Here is a 22,435-nt window from a genome sequence, read left to right as displayed (position 1 = left end):
TGATAAGCCAGCTTTGCTTTCTAGTCTGCCTTCCAGATGTTTTGTTCAGTTATCTACGCACATCTCAGCGAAAGCTGATTAACTCTCTCAGACATCAGTGTCTAACTGTTATTAATGCTCGAGCTGATCAAATTACATTGCCACAGATCCTACTTGTGCTGTTAATATTAGATTTTGGATTCCGGTCTATAATGAATGATTTTTCCTCCATGCATTGGAAAAATTGGTTAGCTGAGTTCATAAGAAAGTTTAATTAGCAAGCTGTTTGTGAAAATAGCGGCAGTGAGTCATCATTCAAAATGAACTAACATGTCTCAGCGTTGAATTTATTCTTCCCTTCCTTGAGCAGCCACACAGGATCCTTTTGTTTGTCAAGCTGGCACATGCTGCCCACTTGAACTACACCATGTAATAAACTAATAACAAAACCAGCAGATTCTTGAAGCCAGGAGGAAGGGGGTGTAGGGTGTCTGTGTTTGTACGTGTGTGTCTGGGTCTTCCAGAGGAGTATCGCGGACTTCCTGGAATCTAGCAGAAGCCTAGTGATGAAGAGCTAGGCTTCCTGCAATACACCCCGTCTTCCTACTCACTAGCTGTGCAACAGGTGTCCTCACCCTCTGCTCCTCTGTTTCCCTATTTCTAAAACAGGAACATTTGGTTATGTATTAACAAGGGTAAAATACACAGAAAATCACCTGGCATGTAGTAATATCATTCTTATACCAATTCTGTGAGGTATCATTGTTATCCCTATTTTACATGTAAGAAAATGTGTTCAAAAAGGTTAGGTAACTTATTCAACTCATGTGTTTTCTAAGTAGCATGGCAAAGTTAAACCATGTATGCTTGACTCCAAAGCCTCTACTTTATCTTCTACACTAGTCACCTCCAGGGTCAGATGTCAATCAGTATGGGTTTCCACCCACTATCTCTCCCCATCTGTGTGTGGGTGAAGGAGGGAAGTGTTGTGTGTGTCTGTGTGTTACATTAGAACAAAACCATACCAACATGAAAATGTATCTTTGGATGTCTGATCCCCTCCCCTCTGCACATCTCTGCTGTATCTAGCTGGTCTTGGAAGCAAGGCTGTATGATGTCCTCTGAGAAACAGGCTCACAGATAGTAGCAGGGGGAAAGAAACCTTTGAAGTACATATCCCTCTTATCTCAGAAGCAGTATTGCAGTGATGAAAACCACCTCACAGTAATTACATCCTGAGACACTGATCAGTCCTGTTTTGGAGAATAATGTTCACTTAGGAATCCCATCAAACAGTCTTTCCCAAAACTGTTTAATCTGCAGTGTGTTTCTTAAAAAGGGGGTTTTGTTACAAAAAAAAAAGTTTGGGAAACTTAAGTAAACCAATCAGAAGGCATCTTTTAACCCCCTTCTCTGCATGTGTGCTAACATGCATTGTGGGATTTAAGGGAAGGGTGGTAGAATGTGTGGGGCTGCCCTGGTGTGATAGGTGGGTAAACAAGAGATCTTGGTGTGCTGGTGGAGTCTCACCTGCTCCTAGAAGGAACAGAAAGTGCTGTCAGATGGATCCTTCTCAACAGGACCAGCGCAGTTCCTTCACACACCACGCATTCTGGAAAGTTGTTGAGCACTGCTGAGCATGCTCTGGGTCTGGGTCAGCCGTGCTTATCAGAATGTCATTCCATTTTCCGTTGCCTAAAGGCATGAACCATTAGGAGATGTTCACATCTTGCCGTTCTTGCCTATTCCTAGCCGCTTCTTCATTTTCATGTCTGCCCAGTGTTTGACTCGGTGTCATGGGGCTGCTCATCTTTTGCTTGGATTGGACATTCTCTGACATTCGTTTCACAAAGTCAAAGGTGACTTTCCTCTCATCCCTACCCAACAGACCTATTTCTGTGTAAGTGCTTCTGTCCTTGTGTGTCTCTTGCCTCAGTCACTTACCCTTGCAAGCTAAACATTGTGGAGGTGGCTGTTTTGTAAGACAAATATACTTTTGTTTCTTTTAAAAATTTGAGGAATCTCTGTCTTTTAAAATGCTTCTTGAAGTCAAACTAAATTATCAGACCACGAATGTGGGCATCATGTCTGGTTCTGTCCTGACAATGAACTCTTCCATGGTAAGAATGGGAGAGCTTGTCTTCATGTTCATAAGACTGGTCATTCCTGGTCATTCTAAGGCCAGAGAAGCTCACCCCTTCCTACATAAAGGACACACTGACTGAGGCTTCCAAGGTCCTGCCCCAGCTAATATTTGATGTCCTGGCTTATCTCTGTAGAGACATTTATCTCATCTCCTTTGGTGAGAACAAAACATTCTGTTTTGTCTGTTCCAAAAGGTTTGTATTCAGCTGCTAATATTTATGAAGCCTTACTTTGTGCCAAGCCCTCTCACATAACCTATCTCATTTAATCTAAATTTCAACATGGCATGGGTAGCTTCTGCATGCCCTTTCTAGGGATGTTGTGTGGTGGGGGAGTTTTGAAAAGCGTTGTCTTAGTATTGAATTCAGCAGTTCTTTTCACCCACAGACACTTCGCCCACAAAGTTTCATTTTGCCCAAAGACTAATTACAGAGCACACAATTAGTATTAATCTGATAGACTTTTCTGCCTCTTCTTCTTTTGTTGCTAAACCATTGTCTTTAACATCTACAGCACTTCTGGAATCACCTGTTGGTTTGTATCCACTCTGAGTGGAAAGGCTTGTCTATTTGACATCCAGACCTTTGTTTCATGTGAGAATAAACCAGCCAAGAAGTAAGAAGTCTGGATCATTTTTATGGCTAACTGGGAGTTTGCCAAAATCCTCCTCTTTTTGTTTCGAGCCTATTAAAATATTTTTAAATGTATAACTATTCTTTCCTGTCTTGTAAGAATATTCTGAGCATAATTTAATTTAACGTGGCTTTGATTAAGAATCCTTCATTGCCCCAGGGTCATCAGTCTGAACACTTCTTCTTTTTAGTACAATAAATGCTGAAGGTAAGATAGTTGTCACTGAGGCTTCTATTGTCCTCAGTACATTACCCAGAATATTTTTCCCTTTCAGCCCTTTTTTAACCAAGCACTTGATACTAGCTTTTTATCTTACGAATTTCTATTCTTTCTTGCACAACAGAAGAAAAATAGGACTCGGATTGGTTCAGTTTTTCATTTGTTGAAGTTTATTATTGAAATTTATATTTGAAGAGCTGTCACTTGGAGCAAGTTATTTTATAGGGCAAACCAAAGGGAATGAAAAAAGATCTCTTTTGAGAAATGAATCGCTTGGCTTTTCTTATTGTACAATGTGCATTTCTGTCTGGGGAGCTGCTCGAAATGGGTATCTGTGTTCTGTGGGTCCCCGTAGGCATTACAGGAACAGTAGGAGCATCACATTTCACATCTGCATGAGACAATCTCTGCAAGCTAGGAGCGCTAGCAAAAGCCACTGGTGGGGGAGTTGGCATTAGATGGACTCATTTGAGGATCTGGGGCTGGGTATTGGTGCCCTTGATTTTAAATGGTAGTGATAATGCTTGCATTATAGGGCTATTTTAAGGAGTAGGTGAGGTTAAAAACAACAGTTGGTATAGTGAATGGCACTGAAATGATGAATTTTTGGCACTATTCCTTCACTTATTGAATTCATTTATTTAATCTATTAAACAGAAATTTACTAATGGTCTACAAGACATCAGGCATTGGTCTTACTAACATTAACTGGCCTGTGTCCTCGCCCTTAAGGAGCTTTCCAGTCTGTTTAGGAGTATATTCAATTCAACAGACATATATTAAATGCTTACTGTGGGTAAACATTTACTTATTGTCCTGATGTCACATAATTATAGAGATGACACCTACTTATGAATCCAGAATGTAGCCTCTGGAAATAACCACAAACTGGCTTAAGGTAATGTTGAGTACTTTGGGAATTCAGAGTAAGGATGGTTGGGTCTTACATTTTCAACTGTGTTTGCAGAAAACAGACCCACCCAAGAGTTCCTGAATGACTCTTGACTCTCTGAAAAGGTCTAGGGAGACCTCATATCCACCTCTGAGTATGAATTCAACTTAGAAACAGTGGTGACAGTACAAGGGGATAACAACCGGCGACCCTGGTGATGTGATGGCTACAAACTTAGTGGGAGGTTTTTCCCCTTGAGGAGTAGGTGCTTGAACTGCCCCTCCTTCCAGTGTCCTTCTCCGCCTGTAACCTGGATGCTTCTCACCAATCTTTTCAAATCAGTCTCATCTCAAGTATAACATCCTCCACAAAATGCTCTCTCCCTCTCGATATTATGTTTTGTTTTGGTTTGTTTTTGTTTTTTTTTTTGAGGCAGGGTTTCTCTGTGTAGCTTTGGTGCCTATCCTGGAACTAGTTCTTATAGACCAGGCTGGCCTCAAACTCACAGAGATTTGCCTGCCTCTACCTCCTGAGTGCTGGGATTAAAGGCGTGCACCACTACCACCCGACTGCTCAATATTATAGCACCAAACCATACTCAGCTGTCATTGTTAATTCGCTGGCCTGACGTTCCTGCTAAAGCACAAGCCCTGGCTTCTTCTTTGGTCCTCTTTTCCTGCATCTGTAGATTTTAAGATTACTGGGTATGAAAGTGTTTACCGAAAATGGTGATCTATAATCTAGTTTGATCCTGTTTGATACACTCAACAAATTTGGAAGATTGGAACTAATAGAAAGAATGAAAACTTGGAGATAGCACTCTAAAGCCAGGTTTCTCAGGCACGTGGTGGTAAGGGCAGATGGTTAGTGTACAAATCAGCAGTTGCTCAAGACCTCAGAGCCAGCAGAGAGTTCCCTGGCTCTAGAGTCAGAAGGACTCAGCGGCTATTCTCTAGACACATAGCCTGACTTGGGAATACCTGCTTCAGAGAATTGCAAAGATTTGAATAATAAAGTGAGTTAAGCAGTTGGCCCCATAGTAGATGTTCAGTACATATCCCCTGTTTTCTCCCTTAGAAATTAGGGCAAACTAAAACTGTTGTGGGCATTTGGGACTAAGATAAATATAACTTAGAACCTTTGGTCCTTCTAATAGAAGGGATCTTGAGGGCCAGTCTTGCTGACTCTTCTAGCTACGCTTGGTAAGGGGTAGAGAGGTCCCTGTGTGCACAATTCTGGTTATTAACACCTTACAAGACACCCTACATCCTTATAAAATCATTCTGTAAAATTTCTTTATCATCAGGCTAAAGCAACAGCCCCCTAACTTGCCTCTTCTGCCTGATCTTTGTTCTCTTCTCTGGGGCCACAGCAAGTGCACCCATGGCTTTCCATGACTGCCTTTCAAGTATGAGATACGGCGGGTGTCCCTGGAGTCTTCTCTGCAGTGACCTAGATCCACAGGTCTTTGGAGGGTGTCCTACGTGGAACTGGTTCCTGACCTCTCGCCAACTTGCTCCAGCCTTGGGAGAGGCTCCGCTAATCTCCTTTACCCCTTTCTCCTTGGTGTACAGAGACTGAAAGTGGTTAAGAGAAGTAAATACTCATGACAATCAAAAACACTCAGTCAGATATTCACTGCACAAATGCTTCCTAGTTAACCAGCAAGGACTCTTTGAGGTCCTAGAGTCAGAGGCAGAGATGAATGAGACAGCAGCTTGGTCTCAAGTTACTCCCAGTTTAATGGGGAACAGAGATACTCACTAAGTGGTAGTTTAGAGGTCTCAGAAGATAGCTCAAATACCAAAGTGCTGACCTTACAAGCACAAGGCACTGAATTTGATCACCAGAAGCATGGTTTAAAACACACACACACACACACACACACACACACACACACACACACACACACACACACTTGCAACCAGGAATAGTAGCATACACTTGTAACCTCAGTGCTGGGGAGGCAGAGACAGGTGAACCCTGAGGCTTACTAACAAGCCAGCCTGGCCTACTAAGCGTTTCAGGCCAGTAAAAGAGAGACTCTGCCTAAAACACAGATTAAATAAGTAATGGATGACACCTGAGGAGCGAATGAAGGATTCCCAAACGCGTGAGATGTGAGAGGTACACAGGAAAGGTGGGTTTTGCTTTTGTTGTTTTGTTTTGCTTTTGTCTTTTGTTTTGTTTTAGGGGTTTTTGTTTGTTTTTTGAGAGGTGGTTTTGAAAGGGAGTGTCAGTCAGAGGGGAAAGCCATTGTGGTTTTACAATGGCTCTGTGAGCAGCAGGAACTTCAGTGCTGGCTCCTGTTTTCAGCCATTTGACAAGTGTGATATGGACTGCCTTCACTCCTATTGTGTCTCCAACACAGCCTATTCCTGCTGCATGAGTTTCCCTCTGCTTAGAATGTCCTTCTCTCAGACAGACCCGGGTGATGGTCTACCTCTTTTCTCTCATCTTTGTCTTTATGTCCCCTGAGCAGTGAGGCCTTCCCTGACCACCACAATAAATATTTGCAGCCATGTCCCAGCCCCGCTGTTCCTTGTCTCTGACTTACTTCCTCCCTAGGACTTGCTGTCGGCTAACAAACTTTGTATTCTGTCTACATGTCTTGGCTGTCTTCCCTGCTCGGGGTCAGAATACAAATTCAATAATGACAGAAACAGGCTTGTTGTTTTCTTCCATGTTTCCAGGGAACTTAATGTACCTGACACAAAGCAGGTGCCCACTAAATGCCTTTGGGATAAGTTTGGGTTTGGAATTCAGTCCTCGAGTTGGGATGTCATTCCTTTCGGGGGTAAACTCTCTCAAATGCTATCCTTTATGCAAAGCTCTTCTGGGTGCCTCTTCCTTCAGGAATTCCTCCCTTCTCTGCTCAGTCAGAATTGGTATCCAGTGTACAGCTTTATTTATTCCAGGATATCATTGGTTCTTAGACTTGCATTTCTTCCATGTAAGGAGCATCCTAAATCCGGGAACAGCTCAGGGTCCACCTATGGTGTCCAGCTCTTGGCAGAGTGTCCGTTCCATGTGAATTTGTGTGCGTATTTGCTCCAGTGTAAAAGAGAAGCCTCGGGATCACTCTCCACTTTGGGGGAAGTTAGGGCCTCCTGGAGGAGATATTGTCACCTAGACACCGGTGAAAAGTAACACCTGTCAGGGTGTGCAAGACAAAAGACACAATACCTACTAAGCTTCTGCTAGAGGCCAGATGCTTTACATGGATTGTCACATATAAAGCTCTTGCTAGCTCCTTGAAGAAAGGAATATTAGTGCTATCTTCAAAATCAGAATACCAAGACATCGTCAAAATAAGAATATAAAGTTTGAGGACAAAAAGAAATAGCATATATTAATAAAACTTGAGAATGCTCTCATGGGAGCTTGCCTTCCTTGTCCCCATTTATAAGATGTGTGGTTTTGCGAGAGACCAAGGCAGGGGAAGGTTAATTACACATAGCCACTTAACAGTATTCAAAACTGAGACCCACATCTAATGCAACTTGCCATTGAGTCTCATTCTTCAATGAGCACTTGAACCCCTCAAGGAGCACGTGGAGAAGCAGGTGCTGATTCGGGAGCTTTGGGGTGGCACCTGAGGCTTTGCATTCCTCACAGACCCTAGATGATGCTAGTGAGGCTGCTTTGGGGACTGTGCTTGAAGTAGCAACAGTGCTCGATCTAAAGCAACTCTGTCAACTGCCAAAAGGAAAGAAATCCTCTGGCTTGCTGGCAAGGCCCCCGGGTTTTTAACAGAGAAGCTGAACTTCAGGCTGACCAACACTGTTAAATCCCTGAGGACGCAAGGAGGGAGACAGCCACAGTTTTGGGACTCCATGGTGCCCCTATCAGCACAAGAGCCATAGTGAGAGCCAATGTACCCCCTCAAGACTTACCAGATACCAGACCCTTCTAGGCACTTGAGCTGAGGTCAGCTGTGGAGAGAAGGCATGATCTGGAGTGTCACTAGAGGGGTCATACAGGACTAGCCCTGACTACCAGCCCCTTGACTTTGGACAGGTTTTTTTATCCACTTCTTAAACCTTGTTTTTCCTTATGTGTACCATGGGCCCGATGATGCCCATTTCACATGGGATTAAATGAGGTAATGTGAGTAAGCCATTTAGCACAGTGCCTGGCACCAAGTGTCACTGAATAAATTATAACAGCTATTAGTCCCCATGTTCATATAATCCCTGCAGTGATCCTTTGATTACGGGGATTAGAGGATTATCTCTCTTTTTCCAGACAAGGGAACAGGCTGAGGAAGCTTAAATGACTTAGCCAAGGTTATCCAGCAAGTGTGGTTATGAGCCACACGCAGGTTTATACACACGGTGGCGGGCACACACTCTCTGCCTCTCTTTGGGGTATGTTCAGACAGACTCTGGGAATGACATCTCAGAAGTGGCAGTGGGGGCATCCTGACTTAGAGTTGAGTGCTGCTAACCTGGTGTGTGAATTATTGCCAAGCAGGTGATCTTAAGGTGACCGGGGACTTTATCATGTGCTATGAACACCAGGATTTCAGCTTGAGCTGATGATCACAAAAATTCCTTACTCAACTCGGAAGTTTCCAGCAACAGCAACTGCCCATCTGGCCACCCCCTCGGGGGCTCTTCACTTGAGAGGAGTCAGTGTGAGGTTTCTGGAGAAGGCTGCTTCTAACAGGGAAAAAGCGAAGTGTGCAAGCTGGCAGTATGGAAATGCTGAGGCTCCTTCAGGCGGCTTTGCTACTGCTGTTGTTGGCCATGAGGTCAGAAGGATTCTAGGGCCCTGAAGAGCAGGGGAAGTTCAGAGAAAACAAGGCATTTTGATGAGCTGTGGTTGGACAGCTTCTAGCACTTGAATGCAATAAAAATGCTTAATACAAACTACATAAAACAATTTGCTTTTTCTGAAGTAAGTAAAAAAAAAGCCTCAGTTGTTCATAACATCTTATTTTATGGCAACAGCAAACAGGATTGAGAGCCAAAAGATTGGCAATTTATAGTCCAAGAGCCAAGTTCGGCCACTATCTGTTTTTTCTCGATAAAGTTCTATTGGATCACAGCCACTCTTTGTTCCAACAGTGTCTTTGACTGACGCACAATGGCATGATTGTTGTGACAAGGACTGTAACCTACCAAGCCTAAATCGCTCCCTATCTTACCCTACACATTAAAACGAACAAGCAAATGCCTACGCAAATCTAGATTGCAATTCAGTTTTGTGATGTTCAGAAAAATTATAATTTTCTCTGACCTTCCATTTCCTCGTTTCTGTAAAATGATGCTTTTCTCTCTTCACATAGAGTGGGTGTGAAAATCCAATATAATCGAGAGTGGTTGGGAGAGCATTTGTACCCTCAGAATCACTGTGGATTTGGGACACCTTCTGTCCTTCACTTGATCTGTGTTTGAGAAGAATGCACTCCACCCAGTGAGCTCATAGGTTCCCAGTGCCCGACTTGGATATATCAGTGTCTCCTTCCTCATGAATGCAAACTTAATCCCCCAGTTACTTCCGCTTGCCTCTTTCTCCAAATATGCAAATGTGTAGGGTTGATACAAGTGCACATGGTGATTCTTGTACTGCTTAAACACCTGCCAAGGACCTAATGTGTTCAGGGATATAATCTTTCATACGCTAATTCTTGTGAAAAGGACTGTTTGGTTCCTAGAGGGATAGGTTTGATATAAAAATTATATACCCAAATAGAAGTGTTTCCTATCATAGTAGGACATAAAACAAAAGAAAATTTTCTCTCTCCTTGTGTGCAAATGCCCATGCTTCATCAAAACAAAAATATTCAGGTTCAGAATCAAGTGAACAGCTTTTTCAAAACAAGAACCTGTTTAAGCCAAAATATATGGAAGTGCCTTAAGCTCTGGCTATTATGCATACAGTTTTCTCTTGAAACTACATTTTGCATTCTAAATTTCTATCCCAAACTATCTAGAATGCTTCCTATCCATGCATGGTAAGTGGAGATGCTTCCCCCACCAGCTGGACAGGACTGCTTGAAGCTGATCAGATGTGGGCATCAAGGAGCTAGATACTGTAGCCTACAATTTTAGAGACAGTCTTCCTTTCCCACTACCTTGTTTCTTAAATAAAGATAATTTAGTAAATATAAACTGGATGGCTGTTCAACTTGTGATCAAAGTAAACATAAATTTAGAACAAAAATCAGGTTTGATATTCTGTTCTTAGAATATTGTTGCTCTATCAGTATGCCCAAATTTTGTTACCATTGATAAAGAGAAAAGATGTCACTATTTGAAAAAGGAGACAAAAAAGAAAATGACTGTTATCTATGGATTGCAGATACATGCACATACTCCAGGCCCCAGGCTGTGTCCCCTGAGCCCTCGCAGGGTGGCAGCTCTCACAATCTCCATGCAGAAAGCACTGGCATTCTTTATCAATGTATTCCATCTTTATTTGTCCACGTGCACTTACAATACAGACCTGCTGAACCAAAACCCACCACTAATGTATGGCTACCAAAGTTCTTGCTCATTTTACTCTCCCCAACTCTTAAAATAGATTCTTTAAAAAAAAATGTAGCTTGGGTTTTTTATAATTTCTGCTCTGGGACTTAATCTTCTCCAGAGCATTTATAAAAGAGAATGCTTAGATCCATGAAGCATTTATATTAGACATAGCTGGACTCCTGTGATGCTGGGAGGCATATGTGAAGAAAGCCTGCTCATGAACTAGGCTAACCGCAGGCAGCTTCATTGTGCAGCCGAGTTACCTCCTATCTTCCAATTCACAGGCAAGTTCCTCCATCTCTGGCCTCTTCTTCAATGCGGTGTTTCAGAGTTTGCAGTTGATTTTGTATCAAGGAGAATCTTCCTTTGTGAAGTTACATTGTTCTGGGTTTTGGTTTTCCCTGGAGAATTTTTGTTCTTGATGCTGAATGAAGTCTCTAAACCCGGGACGGCAGATGAGAGCACAATAGTGGTAATTATAGTCAGGAGCCAGGGAGACTGTCGATTGGGAAATGGTACCGGCTGCTGGGTTGATGTCACACATCTTGCTGGACTGGTTTCCTTTCACTCACTTGACCTTCAGAACCTCCTGGGACCTGGGCCTGAGTTTTCCATCCTCCAGAAGCAAGATCTAAAACAGATAAATCTAGAGTGCAAAAACTGTACTTACTGTTACCTGCCTTGTTACCCATTAATATGTGAGAGATTTTACAAAGAAACATAATATAATGGGAACAGATATATTTCATCACCTTGAAGAATATAGAAATTTTTAGAGTGAGTCAGGTCTACTATTAGCAGTTAACCAGTGAATGTTTCATTTCTATTTTTTCATATTCTGTTTTAATCATATATAAATTATATTAGGCCGGAAAATGACCTATTCAACCTCTTTCCTAGAACTCCTATAGCAAGTTTGTTATAGACATAATTGCTTTAAAGATGTCCTTTAGAAGCAGTTCAACTTAGTGCTTGACTGGTTTTTTAAAAATGATTATGGGAATATTATATATGCAAGACAAATATGACTGAGATATTTGCATGATGAAAATAGATTTAACTAGGTGGATTTCGTTAGGCTTGATGAGGTGGAGACAAATTTAGGATAAATTATATTTTAAACCAATGAAATTAGTTCTCTTGTATTTTTGTATTTGCAAAATAGAGTTTCTGGGAATATGTGCCAGGGTCTTGTAATACCCATAACACACTCTCTCCTCCCTCTCCCTCTCTTTCTCAATACATACACACACACACAACACACATACACCACACACACAACATATACATACACATATACCACACACACAACACACATATACACCCCCCCACACATACACCACACACACACCAAACTTACAGGATAAAATGAAAAGAGAAGGGTCACAGTAAGTGTGCCCATGCCTCACGCTCTCTCCTCCCTCTTAGGAAGTCACTAACTCCAGTTGATGACAAGCCTGCCTGCCTGCCTGCCTGCAAAGTTTGTCTCTGTCTTTCCTGCTCTTCAGAAACAAAGGAATGACCTAATAGAAGACGTTGCCTTTAGGATTTCCACTTGAGGAGCAAATGTCACTGAGTTTTCTCTCTGTTCTCTTTGCTTCTATCCTGTAATGATAAAATAGATACCCATTTTCTGATCCAGAACTCGACTTGTTTTCCCAGGTTCCCTCCTACAACCAACACAAACACAGACATTTACCAGCAAACAGAAGCTGTTGGAAACATTTTTTTGGCTGCTGAAATGGGCTCCCGTCACCGGGATGTGGCAGGCTTTTTGCTGTATTATCTCTCAGTCCTGGCCCCAGTAGGCTAAAGAGAGCTTTATGTAATCGGTCTTCCCTGACGTGTGATGTCCTGTCATCTTCCTCCCCTTCGGCTCTGCTGCCGCCCACAAATCAATAACATTGCCTGAGAAGTTCGAGCTGGTTCTGCAGCCACCACAAGCTCTGTGTTTCTTAAAGGGTATGTCAGAGAATGTAAAGTTTCCTAATGATATTTCTGGCTGATGACACATGGCAGAGCTGATGGACTATTTATAATCAGTGGCACGATCGCAAGTACATTATTTTTATTTCACTTAGGGGGGAGCCCTGTCACTTGCTACCTCTTTGTAGACAACTTGATATCATCTCTACCTAAAGTAGCTACATCTTCCTCGCGGAGTGCATTGGTGCTTTACCCTGCACCTCGGTTCTTTCTGGTAGAAACCCTTGCCCTTCTTCTTTTCATTGTTCTTTGGCTCTGGGGATGATGAGGGCAAAGAACGGTTTGTAGCAACTGCTCTAAATTCTGGCCGTGCCTGCATGCTTCACTAAAAATGTCTCCAGTTCTCACGGCTCAGGTCCTTCTGCACCTCTGAGTGTGGGTGTGGCAGGCATGACCAAGGCAATAGACACAGCTACTGAGTCCACCACGTGTCCCAATTTTACAGGACTAAGCAGAATACAGCCATCCTTTGTTGAGCACCTACTATGGTCTAGGCATTGTCCTTAGAAGGCATTTTATGTACATGGCCTCACTAAACTCTCTCAAAATATGCCCAAGGTAAGTGCTATTATCTCCAGAGAAGAGATCTGGAGGAAATGGAGGGTAAATGACCTATCTCCAAAGTGACCCCATTGATAAGGGAAAGTCCCAAGACTCTGAGCAAATGTCTCTTAACAAACTGTGCATGCCGTCTTTCTATTCCCTGGTACAGTCTTTTCCTGATTACGCTGCCACTTGTATATATCAGGTGGAGTATTCAAGGGTATTTACTGTTTTTAGTTTGGATGATGAGAGTTCCTATGAGTTAAGAGCCCACACCCATAAAGAAAATCTGTGGAATTGGAAACCTCTCATCTTAGGGTGAGTCCCAATGACAAGGACTCACAGGCCAAAGGAGGATTTTACACGACAGTGGGGGAAGTTTTGCTTCTGCAAAAATATTGAGCTCTCTCTCTCTCCCTTCCTCCCTCCCTCCCCCTCCCTCTCTCTCTCCCTCTCTCTCTTTCTGTCTGTCTGTCTCCCTATCTCTCTTTTTTTAATATTTCCACAGGACAGAGTTTAGGGTATGGATTTGTTAACTATATTGATCCAAAGGACGCAGAGAAAGCCATCAACACTTTAAATGGACTCAGACTCCAGACCAAAACCATAAAGGTAAGAGGCGATGCACCAGCTTCTGATTGAGAAGGTCCTGGTGAAATTTTAGTCTGTGGGTCTAGTAAGTCCAGGCTATGTGGGAAACAGAAGTGGTGTTCTTTATTTACTCAAAGAACATTTACTGTCCACTCTGCTTAGTAAACGACATGAGCCGTTACAAAATAGAGGGTGAGTTGCGGAGGGGAGGGACCAGGAGCTGTGACATCTCTAATCCAGAAGGTAGACTGAGGTCTGGCCTTCATGACTCCACAAAGAAGACCTGCCAGCCTGACTCCACACAGATGGTCACAAGCAAGCAGAAGAAACTGAGGCAGGCAAACTGTCCCAGGTATGAATAGTGTGGCCTAAGTTGGGATGGTGCTGATGAGGATGGGAAGTAGGCAGGACCACGTCAGGAGATCTTATGTGCTGCCTGAGCAGCTGGGCTTTTCGGTATGGATAATTAGGAACCTTCCCTTGAAGACTGGGACGCAGAAAGTCACCTGTAAATAAACACAGTGCCATCAGAAGGGCAGCTACGATTAGACTGATGAAAATATAGAAATATAGTTAAGAAACAACAAAAATAGCAATCCAACAGCCTAGAAATAATTAGGTGAGCAGATAATAGCTCAAAAATCATTGCTTTAAATAAAAAAAGGAATCAGTAAGTAGAGACTACTTCTCCGAGTAGAAGGTTTCTGGGGCTGGACTGCAGTGCTCTCACCTCAGACTTCTTGTATGGATCCTTTGACAGGACGCTGCCTGCCTTGGGCATCCAGCGGTGGTCTCTTGGATGACGCTGCGTGCTCCTCGGCCTCCCTTTCCCTTCTTCCCCCCACTTCCAGGCAGCATCCTGTTTAGGGGCAGCTGCCAGCCGATTAATGAGTCCCATCCTTCATAGCCTATTAAACGGCAGGGAGGTGTCTCCTGGGCGCTCTTATCCTCACGGCAGCAAGCCTGACACAAAGTAGGACAAAAGAGAAGCCTCTCCCAGAATGGAATTCTATAGATGGCACAGCTCTCCGCATCCAAAAACACAAACACAGAACCTTCTCTGACATCTGGGCTAACCAAAGAGACTAGCAGTATAAGATAGTCGTGGCTGGAAAGAAATAAAAACAACAGAACCTTTCTCTTCGGGGACACTTTAGGGGATTACTTTTCTTTTTAAGCAGATTTAGTTTTGCAATTGTGTTTAGATTATTTCTTAAAAGTTATTGTTTTCTCTGATCTCCTACAGTCTGTAGTACACAAAGACCCCGAAATAAGCCTGATTTAAGGCTACCTCTGACATGGCTTAGCATCAGTTCCTAAGAATTCTCTAGGGGGGAAATAAAAGTTGTTTAATTATGGCATAGTCCTTGGAGAGCCAGGAAGATTAATTTCTTTCAAAGAAAAAAACACACATATTTTCATACTTTAAGTCAAGAAAAGTGCTCCTGTCACTGATTCTGATGAGGCCTTCTTGCACTGAGAGCTGTTTGTGGGCCTGACTGATTGTGTGTGTGTGTGTTATCCAGTTCAACATTAGAATGTCAAATGTTTAGTTTTCCCTTGGCGGACACGCTGACCTTGAACTGAGAAAGGTACTTTTCTTTCCTCTGTGGTTTCCTTAAAACCCAAACCCTTTTCCGTTTGGGATCAAATCACCAACCATCAGCTTGCCTTTTATTTTTTCAAAGTCTTTCATAAGATCCCTGCAGTTTCCCCCAAAGACTGATTGGGCCCAGCGTTTCTAGTCTCAGAATGGTTCCATGGTCCATCATACCGTCAGATGCTTTATCTAAATGGATCTTGGAGACAAAGAACATTGATTATTTTCTTTCTGTGACGAGCTGGTGTACTTTCTTCCCTTATCTCTATCCCCTTCTCTGTCCTCCCACCCAGCCCAGGCTCCCCCTGCATCAAATGCTGCTAACACATTTGCACCCAGCGGAAATGTGGACTTCTGAGACACTGTAGGATTCAAAATGCATGATGCCACTGCTAAATCAATAATTTCCATTCTCTGCTATGGATGAAAATTTAATGTGCAAACCTAGGGATTTCAGCCCTTTCATTAAAGCAGTTTATTTGCCATACTAAAAATTAAGTTTGAGTGATAGGTTCCTTTATTAACTTTTCTTCCCTTTCCTAAAGGGACACAGTGTTTAAGGTAAAAATCATATTAAAGGGAGGGGGAAAAAAGCAAACCCTTTTCATGTGCTGTTAATAGTCTCATCATTTATTAATTTCTTAAAATTGCTTTTTATGCCTTTCAGGCCACTGTTTACTTCCACTACTTCAGTTTGCTTTGATAAATGACGTGAGATTTATCTCTTTACTCCTGACTCCCATGAAGGAATAGACAACTTGTCTATCTGGAGAAAAACAAACAACAACAAAACCCACAAACCACACATATCTGTGGAAGCATGCATTACAGAGATCTTGGGACCATCTAGTACAAGTTGACAAACTTGGTCAAGTGTGTGCTTGGACAAGGATGTCACATATCTGATAGCACAGAAAACACATCAGTTTAAGTGTGATAGACAAACACATTAGTGGCAGAAAATGAAGAACGAATCCCTATGTTAATGATTAACTGCCAGATTCAAGGATAGTTTCAGAGATAGGGGTTAGTGGAGGGCAAAGAGGGCAGCTATTCCCCGATGATGGTCATGATGGTCATTCCTTTTATGTCAGATCTCTGAATTTTTAGAGGCCATAAACAAAAACAAAGTAAGAATTATGAAGGGAAACCAAACATAATATAATAGCTGACCTTTGTAAGTCAGTTTTAATCTCTGTGCCTGAGATTTAAATATGGCACCATTGCTTTTGCCAGATTTCAGTGAACATCCGGTTACCTGCTACTAGTGGGAGGTATCCACAGAAGATGCTTTCCTATCAACAAAATCCATTGTCCTTTTATTAAGGAGGCTGTAAGAGGACCATATGAACACTGAGGGCATGTGAACAGCAAGGCCAGACCTCTGGCAGAGAAAGGGCATGGTGCGTGAATTACACCTTCAATGAGTAGCTGCAAATGGGGACTCCAGAGAAATTGTTCTTTAGATTAGATTTCTTTCAAGGGAGAAGATTCTACCTGGAGACCAGGCTTCAAGAGGTGAAGTCCCCTGCCTAGAGCCTCACTGCTGTCAGTTTAGCATGTGTAAACATGCGCTAGAGGGGAAACGACAATAAACAACAGTAATGCTAGCCTACTTGGAGTGTTGATGTTGTGCCCGATAGGAACGCTTGTTACCGGTTAATCTCTGAACTATCCCGGAGTCAAGTGCTTTACACACTTCATCGCTGTTTCTAAAAATAGCCCGGTAGGAAGGTGCTATTATCTCCTTTATGCTAATGAGGAAACTGAGGCCCAAAGAAGTTCAGGAGACAGACCTAGGCTCACACAGTTGGTAAATGACAGTCGGAGTATTTTTAAAAAGCTTTAAAAATAATTCTCTGGCAGTGGGTCCTTAGTGTTGGAATGTCAAACTGCCTGTTTGCCCAGCAGCATGTGAGCCTTGGGAGGGTGTGTGGGTGGGTATTTTGGCTCTGGCCACACAAGGGTTAATTCCCTGGCATGGTAAGAAGATACAAAAGGCAAATAAATCTTCATACATGGACTTATGGTCCAGAACATTTGTCATTAATTTGAAGACACACTGCACTTTTAACTTCTCAAGACCTTGCTTTCCGGGCTCTACGGCCTTCCATTTAACTGAGCTATGATGGCAATGACCTGGAAGTTCTCCAATCCAGGTGTTTCATGGGGCCATTGAGTAACGTGGACCATGGGCTAGCCACAGGGGAGCTGATTTGCCTCACTTAGTGCTTGGGGTGCTAATTATTAGTTTTTCTAGTGTCTCTGAGAACACTGAGAGAACAGGCTTTGGGTTCTTGGAAATGATTTCCTAATACCCCTTGACAACTGATGCCTATCTTATCCGACTCAGAAAAGAGCAGCTTCCCAATTTCCACAGTCACCCCAGCCTCTCAGGAAGAAATGCTCAGTTGAGTCCGCTCACCTGTGCTTCAGCTCCTTGTCGCGTTAATTAAGAACAAACAGAGTTGGGGCTGGGTGTCATGGCAATTCCACCATCAGGAGGCAGAGAGATTATTATGAGTTCAAGGTCAGCCTGGGCTTCATAGCCACGTGGAAGGAGCACAAAGAGAAGAGAGAAAGTGGGAAAGGGGAAGAAAGGAAGAAGCCTCAAAACAGAAGTAATCCAAGCAGGTTTGTTTGGACTGATCGTCGAGTCGCCTGAGAAGCATTGGTAAAACATAGTCTAACAGGGATTTGAAGGCTTGGCGTCACTTCTGCTAAACCTTTTAGTGATGAAGTTCCCCTTCAGGCTTTAATCTAAGAGTGAGAAGCAGCCTTAGAGAGGTATTCACCGCTTGCTCTGTCCCTGAAGGTTCACTCCTAGCAAGGGCAGTGGTGATGGGCACTTAGCCGTGCAAGCTGCAGTGAGGCAATTGAGGGATCGAGGCTAGAGGGGTTCCCGTTGGCCATTGGAGGGGCTGTGTGAGGTATGAGTGGGAGTCAATCTGGTAAAATAAGTTCCAGGATGGTCCTCTGTTGTGTGCCTTGTGGAGTGTTTAGCCTCAAACCAGCATTTTGCAGGGGGCTCTGGTAGGTTTTATCAGTCTTAGATTTTGGTTGGGTTTTTTTTTGGTGTGTGTGGGGGCATGTTTTTACTGCATAATATGGAATGTGTGTGTATGCATGTGGTATATGTGTGTATCTGTATTTGGAGTTTTTCTTCATGGAATTATATGATTATAAGTGACTCTGACTTTTTCTAATAATTACATGAAGCCTTTTGCAAATGATAAAAGTACAACTTGATATAACAAAACATTTCCCGAGCACAGCTCTTGTGCAAACTAGGGTGTGAGCAATCTCAGCACCAGGTCGTAGATTAAGAGGGTTGCCTCTGCCACTCCGAGTGAACCCCTATGGGCTGGCACTGTCAGATAGAGGTGGGAAACAAGAAAGGCACCTTATCACTAGGCAGCAGCCCAGGTCTTCAGACAACCCGACGAGGAAAGAGGCTGCTGAATAGAGCTCTTCAGAGGGACCTTTCCTTCTCCTCTCGGGAGGAAGTGGGCTGGTTATTCTGCCTCTCCTGTAAGGATGCTGCCGAACGAACGATCTCAACATTTTCTCTTTGTTCCCCTAATCGCACTAGCAGTGCCTCTGGGGGATCTCCGAACACTCGAGCTTAGCAGGATCCCTTTCACTCTGCCCGCTTCTCTCCCTTGCCAGGGGTCATGAGCAACGGTGCTTCCTCCCTCCCCACTTCCTCCGCTATCCACCTGCCTCACTAAAGGCTTCCATTCCGCTGAGGCATCTTTTCTTTGCACTCGGCATAAGCAATTATTTCTCCTATCACGGCTCTTAATGCTTCCCGGAGAGTTAGCAGATCATTTTTTGCTGACGGATATCACCCCACCCAGAAATAATAGCCTGCCTGCTTCTATCTTGTTAATAATAAAAAATGCATCGCTACCCCATCGTGGCTGCATCTCGGAGGGGGCAGGAACTCTTTGCTGTCAAGGTCAGCAAGGACACTGGGGCCACTGAATCCCCAAGGAAAGGGCCAGAGATAGGCCAATGAAATTGGAGATGCCCAGTTGCACCGGTTGTACTAGCTGCCACCCCCTCTCTAGTGGGGGAATGCATTTGCTGCTCTGATTGCAGGTGCCCTGTCAACTTTCTTTGAGTGAATTATTTCAAATGCATACAGATATAGAGGGTTGTAAATAGAAACAGCTCTGCCTTCTCAGCCCACTGAACTTGATATGATCCCAGCATCTTGAAGGTCATTCTCAGTGTTCTGAGTCTGGATTACAAAAGAAAACAGAACAGGTACAAGTTGGGGGCACACTCAAGTTTTCAGAAGTGCCTGGGTGAAATTCAAGGACATTCGCAAGAGTTAAAGAAACCAATGGTGTGATGTGAGTGCCTCAAAAAAAAAATTACACAAACGAGAGTGCACTTGTTCAAGCACACACACACACACAGGGGTGGGGGAGGTTGGGATTATTTCTCCACATTAACGGAAACACTGGACCTCTCCTGCCCAAGTCCACCTGATATCTTGTGTCCCATTTTCATCTCGCTGTGTTAGAGTCCTGGCATTCAAATGCTCTTCAGAGGTGAATGGCAAAGATGAGAAGAGGAGTTGCATCCATATATCTCCTCTGTAATGACTGCCGGTCCATCCTCCTGGAAAGAAAATTCTGCAGTGAGGCTAAGGCATTGCTTCAACCTTGCATCTAAAATTAGCTGGGAAGAAAACCTATATAGCTATCAGTACAGGATAGGCCTTGAATAGGAAAGAGGCCCTCCATCATCAGAGCCATTCAAATGGAACCTGTCCGGATAATGTTCCGGCATGAATTCTGACTAGATGAGCCCGTATGCCCTCCTAGCTCTGAGATGTCACAAGTTTGCATTGTTTCCGGGCCTGAAACTGCTCAGTTCAATGTCGTCGCCACTAGCTCCATGGATTATTTGAGTTAATTAAATAAAACTTTAGCTCCTTTGTCACATCCAGACTGTTCGAAGTGTGTGGTAGCTATGTGTAGCTAGTAGTGACCATCAAACATGATGGGTATCAAATGTTTTGCTGATCCCAGAAAGTTCTGTGAGATGATGCTGGCCTAGGACATCTGTGACCCTGAGGACAGAAGAGTCAGCTCTGAATAGTAATCATGAGGCTCAGGACAAGTGGACTTGTCTGCTAAAGACCATAGAGTACCCAGCCCTCCTTCCCTTTCCCTTCTTGTCCATTCAAAAGAGCTCTGAGTTAAGCTCTGTTGTAAAACTGTATGCGATGACCTTCGGGAGCTCACTTTCCTTCTTCAAACGTGCGTCCTCTTTGGAGGTGGTTCTTCCCAGATCTAATAGTCTAATAAAATATTATGGCATGGCTGTTCCAATTTGGTACCCTCCCAAGAAGAGTAACAGTTTGTGCCAAGAACATGGCTTTTATTTCACTGTCCCGAATGGTGTGGCCTAGTGGAAAGATCCCAGAACTTTGAGTCATAGCCGAATTTGTCTTAGTTCAAATGACCTTGGCAAAGTACTTGATCTCATTGCACCAGAGTCTATCATCTGGAAAATGGCAATACTGATTTTTCATGTGTAGGCGATCATGGCTTTCAGCACTCCCAGGGATAAAGATAAGAAGGGTCATCCCTAAGGTGAATGACAAGTGCGGGGGGTTGGGGAGTAGACCCTTCCTCTATCCTCCTGTTTTGGGGTGCATTAAAAGAGAGTGAATCTGACTCTCACTGAGGCACAGACAACAGAGTCAGGAGCCCTGGATGACAGGGAGTAGTGTAGAATTTCCAGACAGCTGTCACACTCCTACCTGTCTTCCATGAAGCGGGAGGCAGGAGTTGCAATTTGGTGGGGAGGAATGTGGTTCCTGTCTGGCATCTGCTCCTCCCCTAACCACGGCGAGATCTCCCCTCTCAGAGGCTGCCGTCAGAGAGAGCTTTGTATTGAGTATGCACCTTCGACAGTCTGGTAGATTTTTCTCGGTTGTATGGCCTAGCCTTTTACAGACCAGCCTGGTAGATTTTTAAAAAGGAGTTCCAAGATGCATGAATCTATGATCACAACTCTCCTAAGAAGACATCTGCTTTACTGTGTGTCAGATACGCTTACGGTACCTTTAGGTCCTGACTCCATGGTCCGTCCTTTCCATTTGAGTTAACCCCGGGAAAGTATATGAAATCCATTCACTAAAGTGAATTCTACAGTTAGTTTCAGTTGAGCCTCTGCCCTAGTAAAGCTTTGAAACTAGATGTGAAAGTGAGTGTGCTGAGTTGGTCACGATGTGCACCCTGGTGGGGCAGGTCAGGCTTTAGGTAGGGTATGATAGCTGTGGCCACTGAGATAGACACTTCTGGTAGCATTCAAGGAAAGAACAGTCATGTATGCCTGGGCTTCATGGAGAACATGGCTAGGCCTAGGAGGGTAATCAGGAATTCATTTTGTCATGAGGACAAATACACAGCAAGAACAAAGGCATGGAGATAGAAACTTTCCATCCACATGCAGAAACCTGCCACTGTGTCTTTGTCTCAAGTGAAGCATAGCATGCATGCAGAGGTCAGCAGGAGATGGGAGGTCAGGCCAGATGCCAGGGCCAGATGCTCTGAATGCCTTGGGAAAGGGTTCGGACTTCCATCACAAGGTGTTTAAGACACCTTCGAGAGTTCTGAACAGGGGAAAGTGCGATGAGATCCAACTGCATCCGAGAGGCCACCATGAGGCTCTATCCCCAATATTCTTTAAGAATAACATTACGGGGTGGCAGGTGCAGAGAGGAACATAAATGCCGGAGCCGCAAAGGTAGACACCTGTCCTGTTTATGAGGACGGCTGCGCCCACAGGCACAGAGGTAAACCGATCCTCACAATCAAAGCTGTTGTTTCCAGGAGTCAGCTGGCCGCTCTCTGCTCTCCCTGCTCCCACAGGCGGGATTACAGGTCCCTAGAAGGGCTTGTTCACAGAAGCCCTGGTACCGCCCTGGTACCGCTAGAGTCTCTCTCTACTGCCATTCTCCTGGTTTCTTTAGAGTGAATGTTCCCTGGGGACCTGCCTGCTCTGGGGAGTTTGTATTCACTCGGAGAATAGGGTGTTAAACAGACTGGGGGAAATCTGCAGCTTGATCTTCAAATAATGAAGCCTCTGCTAGACTGGCAGCCCTGCATGTCAGGAACTGCTGTACACATTTCTGCTCCCCGGTGTCTAGAATAAAGCCCGTTTACATAGCAATCGTGGCAAAGTCACAGTTTATTGAGGACTTACTTTGGGGCCAGTCTTTGTGCCTAGGAATCTTACATGCAATGGCTCTCTTCGAGGGCTTCTGAGCTATGTTACTCAAGGGATGCCACTCAGCGAGGCACACAGTCACACATCTGGAAAGTGAACAGGATTCGTATCTCT

General features: G+C 43.8%; 1 protein-coding gene across 11 annotated transcripts in view; it reads left to right on the top strand.

Moving 5' to 3' along the window:
* Window positions 1-22,435, top strand: part of Elavl4 (ELAV like RNA binding protein 4) — a 136,633-nt gene that overhangs the window by 100,522 nt on the left and 13,676 nt on the right. For all 11 annotated transcript variants that reach the window (XM_075946798.1, XM_075946793.1, XM_075946800.1 and 8 more), the window contains exon 3: window positions 13,385-13,488. In XM_075946798.1, the coding sequence (XP_075802913.1) occupies window positions 13,385-13,488 (104 nt within the window). The remainder of the gene's footprint in view (window positions 1-13,384; window positions 13,489-22,435) is intronic.

This window comes from Microtus pennsylvanicus, chromosome 13 (assembly GCF_037038515.1).
Source record: "Microtus pennsylvanicus isolate mMicPen1 chromosome 13, mMicPen1.hap1, whole genome shotgun sequence".
NCBI classification, from domain to species: Eukaryota; Metazoa; Chordata; class Mammalia; order Rodentia; family Cricetidae; genus Microtus; species Microtus pennsylvanicus.
Note: the sequence above shows the minus strand (reverse complement) of the source record. Positions and strands in the feature narration are given on the sequence as shown.